We start from the raw sequence: 23004 nt of genomic DNA on the forward strand, positions 1-23004 counted from the left end.
GCGTACATAAATTTTTAAAGAATTAAAATTAAATAAGAAAAAGGGAATTTTTTACGAGTTTTTAAATCTTTTAATAACATTATTTAAATTTATATTAATGTATAAATAGTAATATATTCTTATAATAAATAATACATATCGATAAAATATAATTTGTATATTTTATTATTTTTAAAGTCGGAGGAAAAAAAAAACCGATAGAGGTCGCGATTGTTAATATTTACTCACGTGAGTGCAATCCTGTGCGTAAATTGAAAATCAAAATGAGGGAAAAATTAGTATCTTAATTTGCAAAGATTGAAGATTATTTTAACAGTAACAATGATAAATATTTATAGAAATACTTAAATTAACGTATGTATTAATTAAAAATATTTAAAAATTTTTCTCTATTTTAAATTATATATTAAAAATGTTTCAATTTCAGCATAATGATTAATCATTATACAACTCATGGTAACTAGGTAGAAGTTACTTTTAGTTATATACTTATATATGTATATATGTAGGAGGGAACTAAAAGTAACTTCTACCATTAACCGTTTCACTTCATGCAATTTCTTAACTTTTGTTTATATTAATAAATTTTAAACTGAACTATAATTTTTTCAAATTGCAACCAAATATCAATACTGATTTTAAATTTTTGTGTGTTAATTTGATTTAAAATTGAAATTGTCTTAATATAAAAATTTAATTCGTGTCAGTTTGTTTCCTTATAACACCTCGTTAAACGTCGTCGATGCCCGGTGACAAATTTCGTGAGTAAACAAATGTTCTCTGGCTCCTTCCGAGCTCTGCTTTGGGTTTTCTGCATTCTACAAACAGAAAAATGCCGAAAACCTGAAGCGCAGCTTGGAAAAATGTTTGTTTACTCATGAAATTTGTCACTGGGCACCGAATTTGTTTTCTTATTATTACGATTCAAGTAATTTAGTACATATTTCAGTGCAGTGTTTGTTAATAAATTTAAGTGTAATCTCTAAATGTAATCAAATGGAATATTAGATAACTATTTCATCAATTAATTTGTTTTATGAAAAAGCTGTTTAGATATGAATTAAATAAATATTAACGTTTTTATTATTCTGTTTTGTTTTTATTGTTATGATCTTCCCAGGTCTTGTATGACTTTACTTCCGTAACAAATACTATAATAAAAAAGAATATATCTGATAAAGATTATAGAAGAGTTTATTGATAAAAGAGAAAAACTTTCATTAACTGATTTTAATGTTTGTTCAACATTGCAAAATTAATTCTATAGAAACACAAAGCTTCTTTATAGACCTATATGAAAATCACTCCTGTAACCAGAGAGCCTGGACCACTTCTTCCTAATGAAAAAGTTAATAAAAATGTAGGAAAAATAATTTAATTGTATAGTTAAATATATATATATATATAAATTGCTAAGTTAATAGTTATTATAATCCTTTACATAACTACAGTTGAACCTGTCTATCTCAAATGTGTTTATCTCAAAAACTTCTTTATCTCGGAATTTACTTTTTCCCTGCATTTTTGGTCAAAATTCAATATATTTTCTGTTTATCTCATATAATTTTCTATAAAAACCTCTATATCTCAAATTACAGACTAAAGTGTCAATTACAAATTCAAAGCTCAGTGACTACATTTTGATAATATAAATTGCAATTGAGAATCTTCTCTTGCAATACAATACATAGTTGCAGTTAATGCTGCTTTTCTCTGATTGGCTATGAGTTTTTGGCTTGTGTCTTATTTGTTGAAAAAAGTTGGGCATCAGAATCTATTAACAAAGTATTTAAGGTATGTCAAAAATATTTTATTTATACCTAATACAGATATACAGTAGAGCATCTATTATCCGACCCCCGATTAACCAACCGCATTCTAGTCGGCAAATTCAAATGTCCACTAGTGATGTGGCGCTACAATATTTGGTTATGTCTTGGCTACTTTAATATTATTTTTGTTAAATTTTTGCATGTTTTAGCTGGCAGCACTGGCTCGACCGTGAAAGGGAGGCTAGTATTTAAACCAGGCCTAATACACTATACTAATAATGTATTTTTTCATACTTTTCAGTTATCCGACCAACTCCAGTCCCCAATTAAGTTGGATAATCGATGCTCTACTGTATACTGTATTTGCTATTGTATTAATAAAATACAGTATATCCAATTGAACCTATTACTGTTTACTGTGTAGAAACCCCTATATCTTCAAACCTGTCTATCTTAAATTTTTTTTTTCTTCATTCTCATGAGATTTGAGATAGATAGATTCAACAGTATATTAAAATGAAAAATTTATTAAATGTGTAGTGATTCATATTAAATTTTAATTTGGTCCCCTTTGTCAAATCTGGTTATACTACTAAAGTAATAGGGAATGACAAATATTTTCTGTATTTAAATCAATATTTTTGTTTTATTAATGTGTATAATAACTTCATCTGTATGCATAAATAATATGTATAATCTTAAATCATATTTGGAGTTTGTTTTATTCTTACTGTACATTATATGTTTCTTAAGTCTTACTGCTATATCTGTTCTTATCAATATCTAAAATGCAAGAATTAATTTTTATACAGTTATTGTTTTGCCTAATTTAATGTTCATGCTCAGTATTCTTTGTTTGGAAAAGTCTAATCAAATTTTGTAAGTTTTGTTACAAAAATTTTTTAAAAAAGTTAATTGCTAAGTTGAATCATACTGTAGGTGAAAATACAGTAAAATTTCTCTAACTCGAAGCTCCAAGGGGCAGGAAAAACTGAGTTACAGATGATTAGAGTTAGAGAACAATGGAGTGAAAAATACCCGATTGTAAATAATTTTGTATTTTTCTCTCTCTTGTATTAAATAAAGAATCTTTGATAGTTTTTGTTTTAAGTAGCCCGTATAACACTTTTCAGCAAAGTGTTCAATGTAACTAATGAAATTAACAAATTTGCAAATACATCTTGAGATAGAGTGAGATCCTCTCACTTTGGACTGGAACGTTGTCTGCAAATGGGTGTGGGATAGATACAACTGAAAATTTCATGGAAATCTGGTAATTATGATCATCTTGGATAGAATAAATATTAAAATTCAAGTTAGGGAAGTTGAAAGTAACATAAATTGGTATCGAAAAACATGAAAAACTTTGAGTTAAGGAAATATAAGTTGGAGATGTTAAATCCCTATGCTATTCTATTGAGAGCTACAAAATGCTTCATTTTCTTTGACTTAAAGAGATATTCCAGTTAGAGAAGTTTTACTGTATTAATGTGACTAATTTCTCAAAGAATAATTGATTGAATGACCTATATAAGAATAACCAGATTCAGAAAAATATAACAATTAGGATAATGACATTGTTGAAATAAAAAGTAAAAAAATTTTGTAGGAAGATCTGTCAAAATATATATAAAATAAAGAATAGATATAGAAAATATCAATAAAGAAAAATTTCATTTTTGTTTTTATTAGGAATTTATCCTAAAATGTCATTTATTTGTACAAAAAGTTCTGTACAAAGAGAAAATAAACAGGAATAATTGCCAAAGTTTATTATTAAAAAAGCTATATTTTTAATGTGTGAATTAAATGAATTATTTTAAAAATTAAAACACAATATAATTAAAGTTTATCATATATACATTTTAATAATTCTTCTATTTAAAATACTACAGTGAAATTCTGAAAGAGTAATTTTAGTTTGCTTATTCCTGATTATTATTTTGTCTAAAAAATTTAATCCTTTTTGTAATTGAAAAAAAAGAAATTATTTTAGAAACTATCAGTTTGTCTAGAGGTTGACTGCCAAATTTAAAAAAATTAGATTAAATTAATTTTTACTTTAGAATAGTTTGGAAGAAAAGATGCTTGATATGGAGTGGAACCTTGGAACCTGCAATTCCTGTTAACTGTGTAGATGCACAGTTTAATTAATGCTTTACAAATTCGTAAAAAATATCAAATTTGTTTTAACACACTTTGTAATTTCAAAGCTGAGGATATTGTTTTAAAAAAGCAAAATCATGTCTGATTAATAAATTTGTTTTGGTTTCCCGAATTTCGTATTTTTCTTATTATCTTACTATAGTGTTACGTATACGGTAGAACCCCAATTATCCAAGGTAATGTGGACCAATGCTACCTCAGATAATTGAAGATGTGGATAAAATGGATAACCATAACCACTTCAGATTAAAAATTACAAATTTATATGGTAAAAAATTTATATGGTAGCACTTTTAAGCTACTTTTTATATCTTAGTGAATTCAGTCATGTGCAAGAACATTTTTTACACCATTTATTATAAAGCTAATATGCACAATAGTTTTAACAATAAAATTGTGCATTATCGTAATTACATTTTAATATGATGCAAGAAATTTTAATATGTCTTACATTGAAGCTAATGGACAAAAGATAACAGAAAAAAAATCATTTTGTAATACAGTAGAGTCTACTTAAGACTCGACTATATTACAAAAGCAAGCATAAAAGATACTTTCAAGAATTTTAAGGGAGCATGATGCAGCAATTCCAAGATTGCTGCATCATGCATCCCTTATTTGAAGTCACAATATCACTCAGTAGGTTAATAATAATTGATCCTCTTCACTTTTTCGTGTCTTAGGGCTCTCGTAACTCAAAACGCACTTAGAAATGTTAAAATTCATTATAGTTCTCCCTTATGTGGACTGCTGCTCTAAAAATGCTGGTGACATGACATGACATTTAAACAGACTGCTCTGCTTTCCAGTGCTCTTGTTAACAGGTGTAAAACATAAGGTAGAAAATTAGGAACGTGGGAAAATGCTTTAAGTGAACTGCTTCCTTATCTGATGCTTTGTTAAGTGGACTTGACTATACATGTTGTTGTTTAAACTTCCTTTTATGAATTATAATTTAAGTAAAGTAGGACTAGTGTATTCACTTACAGGTTTGCCTTGGATAATGTGGAACCTTGTCTAATCAGGGCTCGTATCATATTCCACCAAATTCCATTTAGCTTCTTAAACTGCCTCTTCTTGCTTTTCTTGTTTTTTACTGCTCAATTATCTCTCTCATTTTGTTTAATTTGATTTTCAAATATTTGTAATAGCTACATACTTCAAGTGTTAAATTTTTTATTTTTACACTGATGTCTATACTTAATTCATACTGTTTTCTTCTATATTCACAAGTAATTCACACACTTATTGAAGTACATTTGAAAGAGATCATGCAGAAGTTGATTAACCACATGAGCAAATTCACTACATGGTCTATGGGTAACCAACCATTCTATTGTTGATTTGATATCTTCATTGCCATGCTTATTAGTTTCTTTTTAAAATTACTAAAAATGTCATTTTTCAGCTTAACCAGGGAACCCACTACCAGGAAAAATTCTTTAGCAGTTTGACTAATTAGTTGTGAAAAATGTTAGTCAAATTCAGAAAATTTAGTGTAGCTCTATTCTCAAAATATGCTGAATACAAAGTAAAGAATCTCAATATTTTATTATGACATAAAAGTGCCATTAAATGCTACAAATACAAAATTCTCAAATTTTAATTTTGTAAATTTAATGTGTAATAATTACTATTTTTATTATAAATGCAAATTTCTACTATTTCTTATAATTATAAAATTCTTGGAAGTATCTTTTAGTACTAATGAAATATATTAATTTTATTATTTCTTAAATTTAGTATATTAGATTGTGCTTAATTTCATAATCTTGCAGAATTTATTACCGTATATCTCGGCGGATAAGATGATGTATAAATTTTCGTTGAAGTTTTATACTTTTAGCATATATCTGTCCTATAAGACGACTCCAAAACTATCAACGGCCTATGAATTTAGTTTAGATTGGCAATCATTATCTGAATAATAATACTATATAGTGTATATGGAATTATGTCCTATTTGTAATTTTTCCAATGAACAAATTTTATTTTCTTGCATCTAGTGATTTTTGCAAACATTCGCACTAATTCGGGCATTCGGGTAATGAACTTGACTATTTACAAAAACATCCTATGGGCTATTCTATTTTGTGCACATATCCTACCCTCTTCTAGTAAATAATTACGGTTTGTCTGTCTTTTTATAATGGTTTTAATTTATATAAATTTCAATCTAATTTTTTTGTATGTGTCCTATAAGACGACTCTGGATTTTTGGGGCCATTTTTTATGGTTCAACTATCATCTTATCCGCTGAGATATATGGTAATTGAAACGTTTATGTGAGATGGAGTGATGCCATTAAAGAAAATTATAGATGCACAGTAGGGTGTGTTCATAGCCATGCTCCACTATTTCCATGAACAGTAAACTTTTTCATTTATATTTATTTTTTCAAAGCATGTTGAAGTATCTTTCTATTTTAAAAGATGCATCTGTTACAATGGAAATTTCAAAACTGAAGGAAAATCTTTAGTTGTTTATTGGGCTGCAGTTTGAAAAATTGTAGACCTATAAATTCCCACTGTTGTCTGTCTGTCTGTCTGTCTTTCCTTAATCTCAAAAATGGAGTTAGTTAAATGAAAGATGAGACCAGATATGGAAACCTTAGGGGTAAGAGACCCTAATTAACTATGTAAGAACTTCTGATGCAAATCAGAAGTCACATTATTTCAATTAAAAATTTTCCCGTGAAAGGAGTTAGATGACTGACACGACTCTATTAGTAAAGGAAAAGTATGATGTACAGGCGCAAGTCACTACTAATTTGAAGTTGAGAGCATATACTGTATTTTAAGTTAAATAAATTAAAAATATGATTAAAAATTGCAGCCTGGCATTGTGACAATGTCAGAATAAATAATTGCTCTTTTTTTTTTTTAACAATAAATTATTTACAAATATAATTCATAACTTTTGTGAATAATATTGTAGTCAAAGTTAATGTTATAAAAATTGAAAAAAAAATAATTGATTGAAACTACTAATGTTTACAGTTTATTTAAATGATAATAACCAATCCAAAACTTATAAAAGGGGTAAAGAATAATAATTGAGGGAAATTGAAAGTACTTTTTGAAACAGTGATGTGAATTCATCTGCTAAAAGTTTAGGCATGTCGATGAGTCAACTATTATGTCTCGTAAGGCCAGACGTTTCGCTAATTTCGAGTTCGCAAAGCATTTCATTCTATTCTAAATTGAAATCCTTAGTCATTATGAAAAGGGGCACCTACCAAATAGGACTAAAAGACTACATTGATATCACACAGTGTGATAAAGAACATGGAGACTTTGTGGATAAGCTGCAGAATAGAATGAAACACTTCGCAAACTCGAAATTAGTGAAACGTCTGGCCTTACGAGACATAATAGTTGAATTCATCTGTTTCTGTTTTCAGAACTTAATAAATAATAATTTTATTTTTAATGTAAATTAATTTGAATAAATTTTGAGAACATTTGAATCAGCCAGAGTTTTACTGTTTGAAGTTATAATTATATGAAAGACATTTTTTGAATTTTTGCTGAAGTGGGAAAATTAAGGTTGGAAATTTGCTGCATTACACTTAAGTAGCAACTCCACTGGCATAAAGAATACTAAAACTAAAAACAGAAACTGAAAGCAGCAAAAGTTTTTATACTGATTTACAGTAACCAATGAATACATTGGTTACTGTAAACCAAGTATGTTATTAATCATGTGCAATTACATTAATTTCAACTTGCAGTGAAAAATTTAAAATGGCAAAAGAAAGTAGTAGAAAGCATAACTCCAATTTAAAAGCATTTTTAGAAGTAAGGAAGTATTATTGTGTATATAATAAATTGGATCCAAATTATAAGTATATTTATTTTAGAAAACTGTCTGGTTAGCTATTCCAGCAAAATTTTCATTGAAAAATAGTGTCAATAAATTATTTTTAATTCAATTACTTTGTCCAATATCACTTCCTAAGCCTTTTAAATTTCCGGTACTCCATACGAAAATTAACCACTAACTAACGTTTTCGATCGCCTCTGTGATCTTTGTCAGGTTTTATCGACGGTTTTGAAATAGAATGCAAAAAGAATGAATTTTGAAATATTCTTTTTGCATTCTATTTCAAAACCGTCGATAAAACCTGACGAAGATCGCGGAGGCGATCGAAAACGTTAGTTAGTGGTTAATTTTCGTATGGAGTACCGGAAATTTAAAAGGCTTAGGAAGTGATATTGGATATTGGAGTACCGGTATGAGGATTGTTTTTCAATTACTTTGAATAAATAATCTTATTATTTTAGACATTAAAAAGGATTCTGATTGTTATATTTATTAACACTGTAAAGAGTGAAGCCGAAAAAAGGGAAAGTACAGAGAGAGAGAGAAGAAAAAATGTGTGAATGCATCTAGAGGTAGTAGTAGTTCGGACAATGATTTTCAAAGTTATTTTGTTAGAAAAAAGATTTTGAAAATATTTTTGTGATGTGTGTTTGTTCTCAAGTTTAGCATATCTTTTATTTTATTTTAGTTTTTTTTAATATTTTAAAATAAATTTTTCTAATATTTGGTCAAAAAATTCTGGATTCATTCTCATACATTCAAAATAAAATTGTTGATCATACAAATGTTTAATTCACAAAATGCATTTTGTGAATTAAACATTTATTGCATTCTAATCTTTTACACTTACTTGTTAGAGAAAACTCAAAAACAATAGTTTTAGTTTTTAGTCACTTCCAACAACACAAATAAATGTATAGATGACTATAAATAAAAATAAGCAATTTCATTCATATCATCCATATTGAATTTTAATTACCTTTTTGCCTACTAGGCCTATAGTGTGCCTTGATTTCCGTATGTGAAATGCTACGACAGAATACAGAAAATTGAAACTATACAAAATATGAAATTACTGGTGATTTCTGTTTCTATTTTCTTCTGAAAACTTTATACCTGTAGAGTTGTCACTTAACTGCAATTTATTTATAATTTGGGTCTACTCAGATACATTAAGCCAGATTTAAGATCTTGCAAGCAGCGGCGCCGCTAGCTGTTTGAGTGCCCGTGTGCAATACCGATTATGCCGCCCCTGTTTAACTACGACTACCTACGCTGAGCTTGCCAGCTATACCAATATGCCACCCCCTGGACGTGCTGCCCGCGTGCGGTGCACGCCTTGCACGCCCACTTAAGGCGGGCCTGCTTGCAAGTAGCATGTAGTACTTGTTGCTTGTGACAAAATGATATCATTTTGACATGTCCTCTTATGTTAGAGTTATGAGAATAGATGTAGCTACTAAATACTGTATATTAGTCTTTACAATAGAATTTGAAGTTTATTGTTGCATTCTTTTCAATTACATTGATAAATGCAATGAATGCAAGATTTTTTTTTTTTGAGGAGAGGGAAGCATTGATTATATGTGTGGACTTTTGTTAGTGGAATTAGTGGCATATGAATTCGTTCTTATAACTCTACTTACTAATTATCTGTCTAAAATATTAGAAAATATTTGCAGAATCTTTTGAAGTAATTTCTGCATTACACTCAATTAGCAACTCCACTAGTGGTCTATGAACTATTGACGACGTAATTAAAGAGGAGATAGTTTGCTAAAAGTACATCATTGTACAGTACATAGCAAGGGAGGAGTCAAAAGTAGCTCAAAAACTGTGCAAGTAACTAATGAAAGCCTGTATTTAAAATTTTTAAATTACTAACAGCAAGAAAAAATTGAATTATCATAAACTGTGTTTTTATAAATTGAACTTTTGAGAATAAAATTAGGCAATAGATTTCTTGAAAGCTTTCATTTTGATATTTGCTATTTTTTTTAACGCTCTAAATTTTATATCTTACTATTTAAAAGTTTAAGTTTTGTTTTTATAGCTTAAATATTGACATCTAATATAATTTTAATATATTAAATTATAATTATTATAAATTATAATTTGTTATATAAATACACCAAATTCCCAATTATCCATGTGTGGATTATCCACGCATTGTCAAAATAGTAGAATTACTGTAAAATGACAAAGTATCTTAAAAAACATTCAGTTTTTTTGCTTATGCTCAACTGTCAATTGTAAGAGATGAAAGTGAGATGAGTCATTATCTCTGGAATATTATTTTGCAGTAGGCAAAATTGGTGCTAAAAACACAATTTGAAAAATATCCTACTAGTACTAAAATAAAAATATAGTAATGTTCATTTAAAATCTCTGAATAGTTTTTTGGTTAATGTTACCTGTGGTTCCAAAATGGCAGCTCGTCTCTGATTCCAGCAAATAGAAGAAAGGAAACAGTGGGGATGCACGTTCTAACCTAACCTAACCTATTCTAATAAATTACCGTAATTATTACACTCAAACCTGTTTTTGTGCGGTCTTTTTTTTGCGATTTTTTACACGTGCGATGTGTTTTGTGCAATTATTTTTGTGCAGTATACCAATTTGATTGAAATTCATATACCGCACACAAAAAATCACACAAAACAAATCGCACAAAAATAGACCGCATAAAAACAGGTTTGACTGTACTAACAAAATTATTAGAATACGTTAGGTTAGAACGTGTGTCCCCACTGTTTCCTTTCTTCTGTTTGTTGGACTCAGAGACGAGCCGCCATTTTGGAACCATAGGTAACATTAACCAGTTTTTTTAAATAGTTATGAGGGCTATTTTGGATTATCTGTGTTTTCCAGTTTAACACGCACACCTGTGTACTAATATCATGGATAATTGGGAGTTTGACATATGTAATTATTTTCTGAATAAAGGAAAAACTTACAGAAAATAGAATTAAGTATTAATTAGGATGATAGATAATCCTATTAGAAAAATATATAATTATTAAGACAAAATAATTTTGCTATTTTATATTAAATTTATTTTGAGTTTAAATAATAATTTTTTTTTTCATTAAAAATTACAGTAGTGTCTTTATATTATTTATATATTTTCAGAAAAAATTTTTGAAAAAATCTTCTACTTCATATCAGAAATGTTAGAAGGACTTGTTGCTTGGTTTTTAAACACTTACGTAGGTGAATATGTGGAAAATCTTAATACAGATCAACTTTCAATTGGTCTTCTTCAAGGTATGTAAAAAAAATAATTTAATTTCTTTATTATTTATACATTAAATCATTTCTAAAATTAGGCAAATAAAGAAAATTTAATAAATAGAAATGATTGCTGGATTACGTTAAGCTATGTTATTGCTACTAGCTACTAATTAAATTTTAAGTAATTTTACTTAAAATTAGTAGTTATTAGCAGTAATATCTCACAATATAATTTGGCAATCATTTGGCTTTAATCCAAAAATCAGGCTTGTAGACATTCATATTTATTTAATATTTTAACAAAATTATAATTTGTGCAATAATTTCATGTTACAAATCAATCTGTGATTTTAAATATGTACTTCTGTACATAGAATCAGATTTATCATAACTAAATATAAAAATTTGATAAATATATATCAATGCCAAGCTTTAGCTGATAAGATATCTGTATAATTAAATAATTTAAAAGATAACAGACAGTATAATTAGATTTTAAATTTTTAAACAAGATAGAGTTTCGTGATGAGTATGATAAATTTCATAGTGAAAATAATTGCCAGTGGGACTTCTAACAAAAAGTGACATAAAAATTAATAGCTTAAAACAAAAAAATTAATGATTAGATAGCAAATAATGTAAGATAAAAATTTGCTGATTACTTTTTATAAATTTGTAGTTTACAGTTAAAACATATTTTCAACATGATTGCAATAAAAAGTCATCACGAATATACCGTATTTTACGGACTATAAGACGCACTTTTTTCTTCGAAAAATTGCCTCCAAAATTCAGGTGCGTCTTATAGTCCGTAGCATCTTATAGGTATTTTTTTAAAAAATTGCTTAAAAATTAAGGTGCGTCTTATAGTCCGTAAAATACAGTAGTTGTCAATGAGCTTAACAGTTTTTACATAAAGTAAATTTATTATAAAAATATTATAATTTAGATCAAACAGAGTTTGAAGGTAGAAGATATAATTTAATAGTTTAAAAGTGAAAAGTTTAAATAAATAAATAAAAAAAATAGTAGTTTCTTAATGAACAGGTTGCTTGTGAATAAAATGGAATATAGTTGCTTCTAAAACTTCAATTTATAACTGAATATTTTTAATAATATGTTTAATTTGTGGAATTTTATGGATATAGCTCTCAATGGCATAATCTGACATAAAATTGCTAGAATGGAAATAAAATCTTTTCATAACCCATCCCACTGTGTACCCCATCCTTCTGCAACAGCCATTGAAAGCATGGCACTTACTGGTATGCAGTTTAGAAGGTACCATCTGAAAACATTAAAACAATGTTTTTCTATTTTATCTAATTTAATTGTCTGTCTGAATTTCTGTAAAATACTACTACGCTAAGATTTAAATTGTGCATTTGGAATCTTTTAACATTAAAAAAAAATTGTAGTTTGAGTATTATATCGGCCGTTCACAAACCAAATTGATTAACTCCATTTGTAAATCCTTAATATAATCGTTATTATTTTTACATTTATCACGTAACTAATTTTATATATCGTTACATTAAAGCTATGCTTTAATATAATGTATATAAGGATAAATTCTACAATGTTTATTTAAATTTAAAGTTTAAAAGGAATTTTAAAAATAATTTACGTTATCAATTTTTATACTTTTTGTTTTAATGAGTTAATCAATTTGGCAAGTGAGCAGCTCATATATGATCTATCTGAAGATGACATTTTTGAAATATCAAAAGTACTTGCTTGTAGTTAAAAACTTTTCAAGTAAATGACTTTAATGCTGAAAGACAGTGTAGTTTATTCTCATAGTCATAACAAATGATAAAATTATATAGTGATTTTACTATTTTGTGTCTGAAATGCGATTAAATATTATTATTATTATTAATTGCTAAGAATGTTTACGACAAAAGTAACATTAAATTTTAAATAATATTTAATTTGATATTGAACAGTTTTTTATATTCATGACTTGTAAAATATAATTTTTACATTTTCTAGGAGAAGTAGAATTAGAAAACTTGCCCTTGAAGAAAGATGCATTAAAATATTTAGGGCTTCCAATTGAAATTGTAGCAGGTATGCTTTATTTTTTGTGTCAAAAGTTAATAATAATGATGTGTATATTAAAAATTTTGTTTAATTTTTAAAGGAGAATGAAAAGTCAAGGTTTTAAATTGAATTTGATTTGAGATTATAATTGGAATTAACTAACATTTTAAATTAAATTAAAACAGAAAAACATGTTTTGTGGTTTGACTCTATGTTTTTTTCTTTGTACCATAGAGTCATAAATAAGATTTTAAAATGAACTTTATGTTTGGCATATACAAATCAATGAAAAATATTAACAAAAGGAGTTTATGAAGAGCATATTTTGCAGTTTATAGTTAGTTATGTAATACCATTTTATATGGTAATAAATTAGTAATAATGAACTAAATTTTTACGAATTAAAGTATTTTAATAAACTGAAATTTCTGAATTCTGTTTTTGGGAGCCAGAGAAAAGTTGGACTCTTAAATATTGAATGTTAATCTTTTTTTATGAGTAAAGAATTTACAAACAATTTAAATAATTTAAATTTATTGTAAATTTGAAACAAGTTATTGTTTATGTAACTATAAATTTAATTTTCATCATAAATAAAGAAGGATAAAATTTTTTAAAACCTTTACCAGATAGCGAATAATAATACAATGAAGTTCGTTAAAATTAAATTTTGGCCGATGGTATTTACATTAAAATATATATAAATGAAATTTATCGAAGCTACAAAATTGTCTTCATGTTCCATCATTACAAACATCAGTGGCATCCAAAAACAATTTTCAGTTACAGAAATAATACAATTTTCTAATCCAGTTAGCATGATATAAGTTTTAACTCATTTGAATTGATTCATAATATCCTTTAGAGTTGAAACTGAAAACTGTGATTATTTTGAAACATATAAAAAAATTGAGAGTAAAAATTGAAAAAATTTCAAGTTAGTATTTTACAAGAAATATTTAATACAGAATATTAAAATACATATGTATATTTTTAATTTAAATAGGATTTATAGGAAAAATTCGTCTTCATATTCCAATCTACAGATTGAGAAGTGAACCTTGGGTAATAAACATTGAAGGTCTTTATCTGGTAGCTGGTAAAGTATCAAATAATGAGGTAAGTGTTAATTAATAAGGAAAAAATTATGATAATATAGAAATAGACATAATGTATTTCTTTTTCTACTAAAATAACTAAGCTCTGAAGCCTTTGAGCTTAATTATGCTATATAATAAACAGTAATAGTATAAATACTATGTTAAAAAATATTATTTAAAACATTTACTTATTTTTTACAATTTTTCAATGGTTTACAGACATATTTAATACTAAATTTTAAGAATAAATATTGTATAGCTAACTTGAAAGTTTTATTGCATATTGAATTTGATATTATAGTGCTTACAATATAACATGTTAACGTCAGAGAATAGAATACAGTGAAACCTTGTTATTTTTAAACTCAAAGGACCAAAAAAATTACTTTGAAACTGGATTTGAACCCTCTTGAGTTTGAGATTACATTGTGTGATCTGATGAAAACAAGCTCTACTAATGGCTATAAGTACACATTCTATTGTGAATACACATGTGTATTTAATGGTCTTTGGAATTATTGAAACAATAGATTTTTGTGAAAAATGTCAAAAATAATTAAATGCCAAACAGATTTCTTCCATAAAAGTAAAAATAAATTATTTTTTCATTGGCAACATGTACAATGTCTGAATGACCTTTAATGGATGTCCAGTAAATCAACAATGTATAACTGACGAAACCAAAACTATCACTTGGGTGTGGAAACTTTCTTATAAACACATAATATGATGGAAGATTTTGAATTAAATGATATTTTTGCAGGTCACAGGACCAGATAATGACTTTGAATTTCATTGTATGCATATTTTGAATTATCTGAACTAAAATATATGCAAAATTCTATTCTCTTTCCAGAGACTAGACTAGACTTCAAATTATGTGATACTTTGAATTTTTCTGATATCGAAGTAATGAGGTTTTACTGTATATTAAATTATAATTAATCATTTTTCATTCATAGCAATTTAAAATTATGAATTTGCTTCTTAAAACATTTTAAATTTCAGTATAATGAAGAAAAGGAAGAACAAGCAGCCCAAACCAGAAAATTATCACGTTTAGATGTTTTAGAAGCAAAATGGAAGGTATTCAGTTATATTTATGAATTAAATTTATCAAAATTAGTTATTTTGATAAAAGTATCTATATTAACTAATTTCTGAGAACAGATATTCAGGAGTAATTTTCTCCTGTTAACACATTGACTGCCAACTAAGAGCTAATTCAAACATGTAGGCTATGGTTTCTTTTAGAATGCCTCCTATGAATTAATTTCATTCATGTCAACATTTACTGTGGCAGCCTCATTGAGTTCATTGAGAATAGCAACGGAATCTGCCATTCTCTCTATATTCATCATGTAATTGCCATACATAGTGTCCAATGACAAAAAGTGTTTTATGAACTGTGCACTTAGCAGAGCACTTTCAGGTTTCACTTTATTCTGGTCATGCCTAATCTGGTTTAGGGCATTGGCAATATTGATGGTATTAACTAATTTGCTAAAACTAGTGGAAGCAATGATTGCAGTTTTGCATTTGGAAGTTTAATTAAATTTTTTTATTAACTAGTTTGTAGACTTGTGTGGTTTTTGTCCATTTTTCCAACCATAGAACACATTAGTTTCTTATAATAATAGATCTTGAATGTGTGAGTGACACCTTGATCCACTAACTACAAATTTCATGTTGTTTTTGATGTCATGGTGCTTGGAAATAACTTTATCTCCAAATTTGATAGGTTCTCCATACAGTGACAGAGACTCTTGTCTAGAAAAAGTAGAATGTTTTAGTTTTGCTGTCACATTTTTTAAAATCAGTTTCGCCTTTTGTAAATAATAACTTATATTTTACACTTCAAATAACCAATTGGCAATTGAATTGTAAATTAAAGTTGTGGAAAATTTTTGGGATTAAACTATAGTATATAAAATATTGGGTGATTATAATTAAAGTACCTCTATTCAATTCTATATAGAAGGATAAGTACTACTATTAACATTTGAAAAGTAATCTGTATTTGATAGGTTATGATGGACCCACACGTTACTGAAGTTGCTAACCTTAACTTCTGAAAGACTTCATATGACTTGTTTAAATAAAAAATATCTTGTAAAAATACTAGAATAATTGCTTTTGTGTGATAATAATGTGTCTAAATTTTGGCAACAGATTGTATAAATTATGTTCTGTAAATATTGTGTTTATAGAAAAATTATTGGGCTGCAATTTGAAAAAATTGTAGACTTGTAAATTCTGCCTGTCTGTTCATCTGTCCTTCCTTAATCTCGAGAAAAGAGTTAGATTGAGAAAGCTTAGAGGCAGGAGGCTTCTGAGCTTTCTCAATTAACTAAATACAAACTTCCGGTTTGAAATGGACGTTACTTTACTTTGATTCAAAATATTTTCCTGAATGAAGTTAGATGACTGACACAACTCTATTGCTAACAGGAAAAGTATGATGCACAGGGGCAAGACCACCACTAAGAGAATTGAGAACATTGTGACGAAAAGTTGCAGCCCGGTATTGTGATGATGTCACAATAAATAATTGCTTATTAGAATTAGTTTGGTTTATTGCTTACACTCACAACACGTGAGTGATCTGTCAAGAGGGATGCATCCTGGAAAGACTTTTATGGGAAGTTGGATCCTATTTAGGGGTTACTTATGTGAAGAAAACCCAGAAAAACTCCACATGGCCATGTTGTTGGCCATGCCTGAACCCATGATTACCAGTGTTTGGTGGTTTTATGCACTTGGCTACCGGAGGGAATTTATTAGAATTAAGAAAGTACTGTTTAGAAATGAAAAAAACCTGAGTCATTAGATGTGGGAAATTAAATACTTGTAGACTTTTCACAGGGTAACACTTTCAATTCTATGCATGCTAGTGCTATACATTACCTGTCTCAGTAATGATACAGTGCATCTGTTTTGTGCTATATTATTGTCACAGTAATTAAGTGAATATAATATATATATATATATATATATATATATAAATTAATTCCTTTTTTAAAAGAATTATAGCTTAGTTATTATTATTTTGTTAAATTTTTTGCCAATCATGGTGCTATATGTAAATCAGCAAATCAAATGTAGTTAGAAATTAATTAATTTATAGAAATTCGATAGATATTTTGGGGTGGGATGTATGACATTATCTAAGAAGTATGTAAATGTAACTGCCGAGTTTCATAGCAATTAGTCAAACGGCCTAGGTGTGTATAGTAAACAAACAAACAAACATTTTCATTTATTATAATGTATTAAAATTTTTAGAATATTTGTGTATAATAAATTTTCTATGTTTTCAGGCTGAGTTTGAAAGACAAGATGAATCATCATCATATTATGCACATTCTTATTTATCATGGCTATCATATGGAACATCATTGATGTCAAATATCATAGAAAATTTACAGGTATGAAATTTATATAGATGTTTAAATTATACATATTAAATTAAAATTAAGTGCATTACATTAATATCATTAAGGATGATATTAATGTAATACAGTCAAATCTCTGAACATTGGTCACTGATGGGAACATAAAAACTTGGTGTTGTTTGCAGTTTATTTTTTATGCATTTAAAAAAAAATCTGAAAAAATGTCCACTGTTTATAAATGGCCATTTTTGGAGGTTCAGCTGTATAAGAATACTGCTGATATTTATTTATTTTTTTAGATGTAATGCTTTTATAAGTATAAGTAAACATGTACAGTGATTGGATTCTGGCAAGAAAACTTTAAAATCATCATATATATTTTCGTAGTTAATAAAAAGTACATGCAGTTTTCAAAATATATTTATATAATGTAAATGAAATACATAGAAATAATCAATATAAGTTACAAAATAAATTTTTAACAGAAACTTTATTTTGCTGTTGCAGAAATTTTCAGTTACTAGAGTGAATTCAATATATTTTAATTTAAGTTATAATAAAATTATAATGAACTTTTTGCATTTGATTTTTTCTGATAAACTAAACTTTTTATTATATTATCAAATAACTTGAAAATTTATATCTATATTTACTGTTAATGGAACTTGGTTAAAAATGTAAAATGTGATTTATTTATAAAATTCAATAAAAAATTCAATCATAATAATATTATTTAACTGGATAATTTATTTATTTCTCCTGATTTACATTTAAATTGTACCATACATATTGTCAAACTTCTTTTGATACATTAATTTGTATTGTAAGTCTAGCTCTTCAGTATACTATGTATTCTGTTTAAATTTTTCATATCTGCTATATTTGATTTTTGTTTCTTTATGTCCAGTACTCTTTACCCATATTCATTTTGTTAAACAAATCTGAAATATAAAATGTAAATCTCTGCTTACGTTTTTCACTTCTGTTTTGTTTCCTTAATGTATTAAACAGTACATCATTACATAATTTAATATAATAAAATTTGCTGTTGCTTTCTTGAATTTCTTTAGATAAAATATATACTTATTAAATATAATGGTTTTTTATAGTTAAATATAAAAGACATTCACATACGTTATGAAGACAGTTTCTCTCAGGGTAATACTTCATTTGCTTGTGGAATTGTTATACAACAATTATCCGCTCAGAGTACTGATGAGTATTGGGTAAGTTTGTTATACTTAAGTATAATTACCAAATTGTTATATTAAAATTATTTTTGAATAATTCTGAATATTAGTATTTTATATATATATTTTTTTTTCACATGAATATTTATAGAATTCAGTCTATATATGTAATGCATCTTATATTTGATGCAGAGTTGTGCCACTAGTGAACAAAGGAGAATAAGCTCTGAAGTTTTGAAAATTGTTTCACTTACACTTTATGTTGAATGGTTACCCAGAAAAAAATATTTTCATGATTTATTGAACTACCTTTGTAGTATAATTCAGGATTGGTTTTCTACATAATTTATATTCTGGGGTCTAAGTTTTTAAATTCAAGACTTTTTCTTTAAAATTACTAATAAATTTCCATTGTTACTGTGGTTTGAAAACTACACTTTGTAATTTTGTTTATATAACTGATATGTTCTTTAATTTTTTATTTGAAAATACAAAAATTGTGTTTTATGATTTACAAGAATATTAATTTAACCAATAATGAAAGGACTAATTTGTAAAAATTTTTTATATTAAAATTGACAAATAAAAGAAATTTAAATTCTTAAAATATTTGAATTAATTTAATAATTTATTTTCATTTTTAGATACCAAAGTTTGTCATAAAAGATAAAGTTAATGTCATGTGCAAATTATTAGAAATTGGTGGACTTGGTATTTATTGGAACACTGATGTAGAATTAATAGGACATCTTCCAATAAATGAATTGACAGTATGTATAAAGTTATTTATAATTTGATATTGGATTAAAAAATTAAATAATAATAAACAGAATTTGAATATTAAACTATATAAATAATCTCAACAAGTAATGTATTATAATTGAATTATTACATTTTAAATAAATTAAGCTAAGATTTCAATTAAATTTAATAATTTTAAACATTACTGTCATAAGCAGATTGTGGAACAAACATTCAATAATGTTAAAAATGGCACAAAGACGCACATTAACATTTGTGTTGGCATTGAATATATTATCAATGCAGTCAAATCAGTGAAACCTCAAACTATTCACTTCATTAAGTCTGATCTCATAGAAGGTGAAGAAATTCATGTTAATGATAACACTCAAACAAGCTAATAATTATGGCATTTTGTGAAACCATGTCCTTTTTGTATTTGATATATAAGGACTAACTTTATACTGTATTTTGAAGACACATGGCAAATTGCCATGTCTTCAAAATACACTATAAAGTTAGTGCTTAATATGTCAAAGCTGGTAATTAGTTCAATATGCTAATGTATGCTGGTATTAGTTCAATATGTAATTAGTTCAATATGCATCATCACTGATATAAATTGTTCATATGAAGACTTTATCTACGCAGATAATTTTATGACAGATTCCTCTGAAATATTAACTGATGAACAGCTGATTGAAAAATATAAAAAATTTAAGGAAAACTTCTTCTGTCAGAAAAGGTTCATTGTCTTGAGGATTCACTATATATACTTATTATTATTATAATTTACACTTTCTTGGATTTGTGGATTATTATAACCAATGAAACTCATTGACCATTTTAAATGAGGACTCTTTATTATTAACTAAAATGTCCTTGTTTAAATGAAGTTTTGAACTTATTATGTAGTATTTGTTAGGTAGTATATATTAAAAAATTAAATGTTTTGCATATGTAATAATTTATAAATTCTGTAGAAAAATAATTTTTACTGTAAATCCTAGTTTTATTATTTCTAGTTTGCATTAGAAGTCAGTTTTTATTTCTCATTGTGAAAGTAATTATTAAAATATATAACTTATGTGATTTTAACATGATTTTTAGGAATTTAGCCATTATGATTAAAATCTGATATTAAATATTCTATTCAAAATAATTTTTTGTATCATTGCCTTATTTATGAATTTTATGATAAAAACATTTAATAAATTAATTTGAGTATAAATGTAATATGTGTAAATAAGACTATTTTATACATAGTTGCAGATGAAAAAACTTACAGAAAATGACAATTCTGATAATATATCAAAGAAGCACGAATATATACTTCAACCCGTTAATCTGAAAGCCCAATTGAAACACAATTGTTCGTCAAAAGAGCTACGGTCAAGACAAAATCCACGCCTGATATGTGATTTGCAGTTAGAAAACTTTCCATTGAGATTAAATGAAGTAATATGAAGTTATTTGATTTTAAATATTAAATGATATTTAAAATAATTATTAATTAAACTATAAATTATTTAATATATACATATTTATCTGTAATAACATAACAATTGTTTTTTCACATAACTGTAAGCCTATTATTAGCTTATAATTAGCATTCATTAAAAACTTTCCATAATTTTTATTATGATTTTTGATTATATTAGTTTACTGAAGTAATAAAGATATCACTAAATAATAATAAAGGAATTTAAATATCAGTTATGAAAGGTTAACATAGTTTTTTTTCCTTAACTTTTGATATATCAATTTAAACTTTTTTTCAAATTCAGGCTGTTTTATACACATCTAAGAATTTTTTATTTAAAAATTAGAAACAAATTCCATTAAGAATTAATAGTTAATAGTTATTAAAGTATCATATAAGAATTATAAAAATTGATATTTTGAATGATTTTATCAAAAAAGATGTTTTTTAAATAAATTTTAAATAAATCTAGCAATGTATTTGTAATCTATACTAATATTATAAAGAGGTAAAGTTTGTAAGTTTGGATGTAGGAGGTAATCTCCAAAACTACTCATTCAATTTCAAAAATTTTTTCACCAATATTTAGAATGGACTTTCAGGGTGGACATAGGCTGTATATTATTCCATTAAACATTCATATAAATTAAAAGATATCATCTAGGTAAGCATTATATTTCTGGTGTCAGTGGGTGGCGAGGGGCAAGATGCGTACGTAGGTACATATGCATCTTGCCCCTCGCCACCCACTCCTACGTACGTACGTAGGAGATAGGTAACCACACGGCGCAGTCGCATGGTCGGCGAGATATGCAGTGCACGTGTCTGAAATTGTGTTAGCGTTGACAAATACCTACAAGAATTTAATGCAAAGGTATTTCCACAACTTCCTTTTTTATTTTCCCGACGTGTCAGTAATTTATCCTCATTTCATTTATTGTATTTTACCACATAATACTCACTTAACTTAAATATTCGCATACAATTATATGTTGTAAAGTAATTTTTTGCAACCATACTTCTCTTCTATTTTGTTGTATTTAATTGATTATCAATTACACTCAAACCTGTTTTTGTGTGATTTTTTATTTGTGCGATTTGTTTTGTGCGATTATTTTTGTGCGGTATATGAAAATTTCAATCAAATTGGAACATAATTGACTTCTGTAAAATTTTTTAAAACTCTATTGGATGTTTTCTATGACATCAGCAGGTTTTTTCATCTTTTATTCAGTAAAATTTTTTTCTCATACCTTTTTTCGGTCCCCTGGTATTTTAATAGCATAAAAATCAGAAATAGTGTGTTAAATGTAGACTGCAGGTGTGAAATTTCAGGCCTTGTTAAAATGACAGAATAACACTTTGCAGCTATATTTATTAAATAAAATCATTTTTTAACGATTATTTTTAACTTTTTATATAGTTTTTCTGTAAAACCACTTTTTGGGAGGGTGTTTATTTCGCTGGAATTATTTCCCGGCAAATTTTTTTAATGTTAGATTCGTATTTAAGTGGAAATAATTAATTAATATAAAAAATAAACTTTTTGGAGGCTTTTTTCCCCGTTAGGAATTGCAGAAAAAGGCCCAAGGAGTTAAAAAAGCAATTCCTAGTTATTTCATATGGTTTTGAGTTATTTTCTACGTGTGACTTCTTTTTATGCGGTTCCTATTCACCGCATAAAAAAAATACTTTTTAATTGTGTTGCGAAAACTATTTTTTATAGCTACTCGTGAAGTTTTGTGTTTTTTTATAATTTTTTTATGCGTTTTCTTTTATGTGGTCCCTATTCACCGCACAAAAACAGGTTTGAATTTACTGTATAATAACGACACCATGCCTAAAAGAAAATCACAACTTTCATGGCAAACCTCTCGGACAAGAGCAGCTAAAATACATCGAGTGGAGGAGTTCTCCCTTGAAACTAAGCAGCGTCTTGCGAGTCATAGAGAGTACATATCACAAGTGCGTGTTAGGGAGTCCAGTACTGAATGCTCGCAGTGACTCGCTTGCCAAAATATAAGAACATTGCAGGCCCATGCTAGGGAATCT

General features: G+C 27.0%; 1 protein-coding gene across 1 annotated transcript in view; it reads left to right on the forward strand.

Moving 5' to 3' along the window:
• Positions 1 to 229: 229 nt before the first annotated feature.
• Vps13D (vacuolar protein sorting 13D) overlaps positions 230 to 23004 on the forward strand; it is a 145508-nt gene continuing 122733 nt past the window's right edge. The window contains 9 exon segments of the mRNA XM_067288377.1: positions 230 to 354; positions 10896 to 11030; positions 12993 to 13070; positions 14050 to 14162; positions 15152 to 15229; positions 17464 to 17571; positions 18648 to 18764; positions 19373 to 19498; positions 20736 to 20927. Of these exon segments, the coding sequence (XP_067144478.1) occupies positions 10934 to 11030; positions 12993 to 13070; positions 14050 to 14162; positions 15152 to 15229; positions 17464 to 17571; positions 18648 to 18764; positions 19373 to 19498; positions 20736 to 20927 (909 nt within the window). The 5' untranslated portion in view covers positions 230 to 354; positions 10896 to 10933.

This window comes from Centruroides vittatus, unplaced genomic scaffold (assembly GCF_030686945.1).
Source record: "Centruroides vittatus isolate TY-2023 unplaced genomic scaffold, ASM3068694v2 scaffold_861, whole genome shotgun sequence".
NCBI lineage: Eukaryota > Metazoa > Arthropoda > Arachnida > Scorpiones > Buthidae > Centruroides > Centruroides vittatus.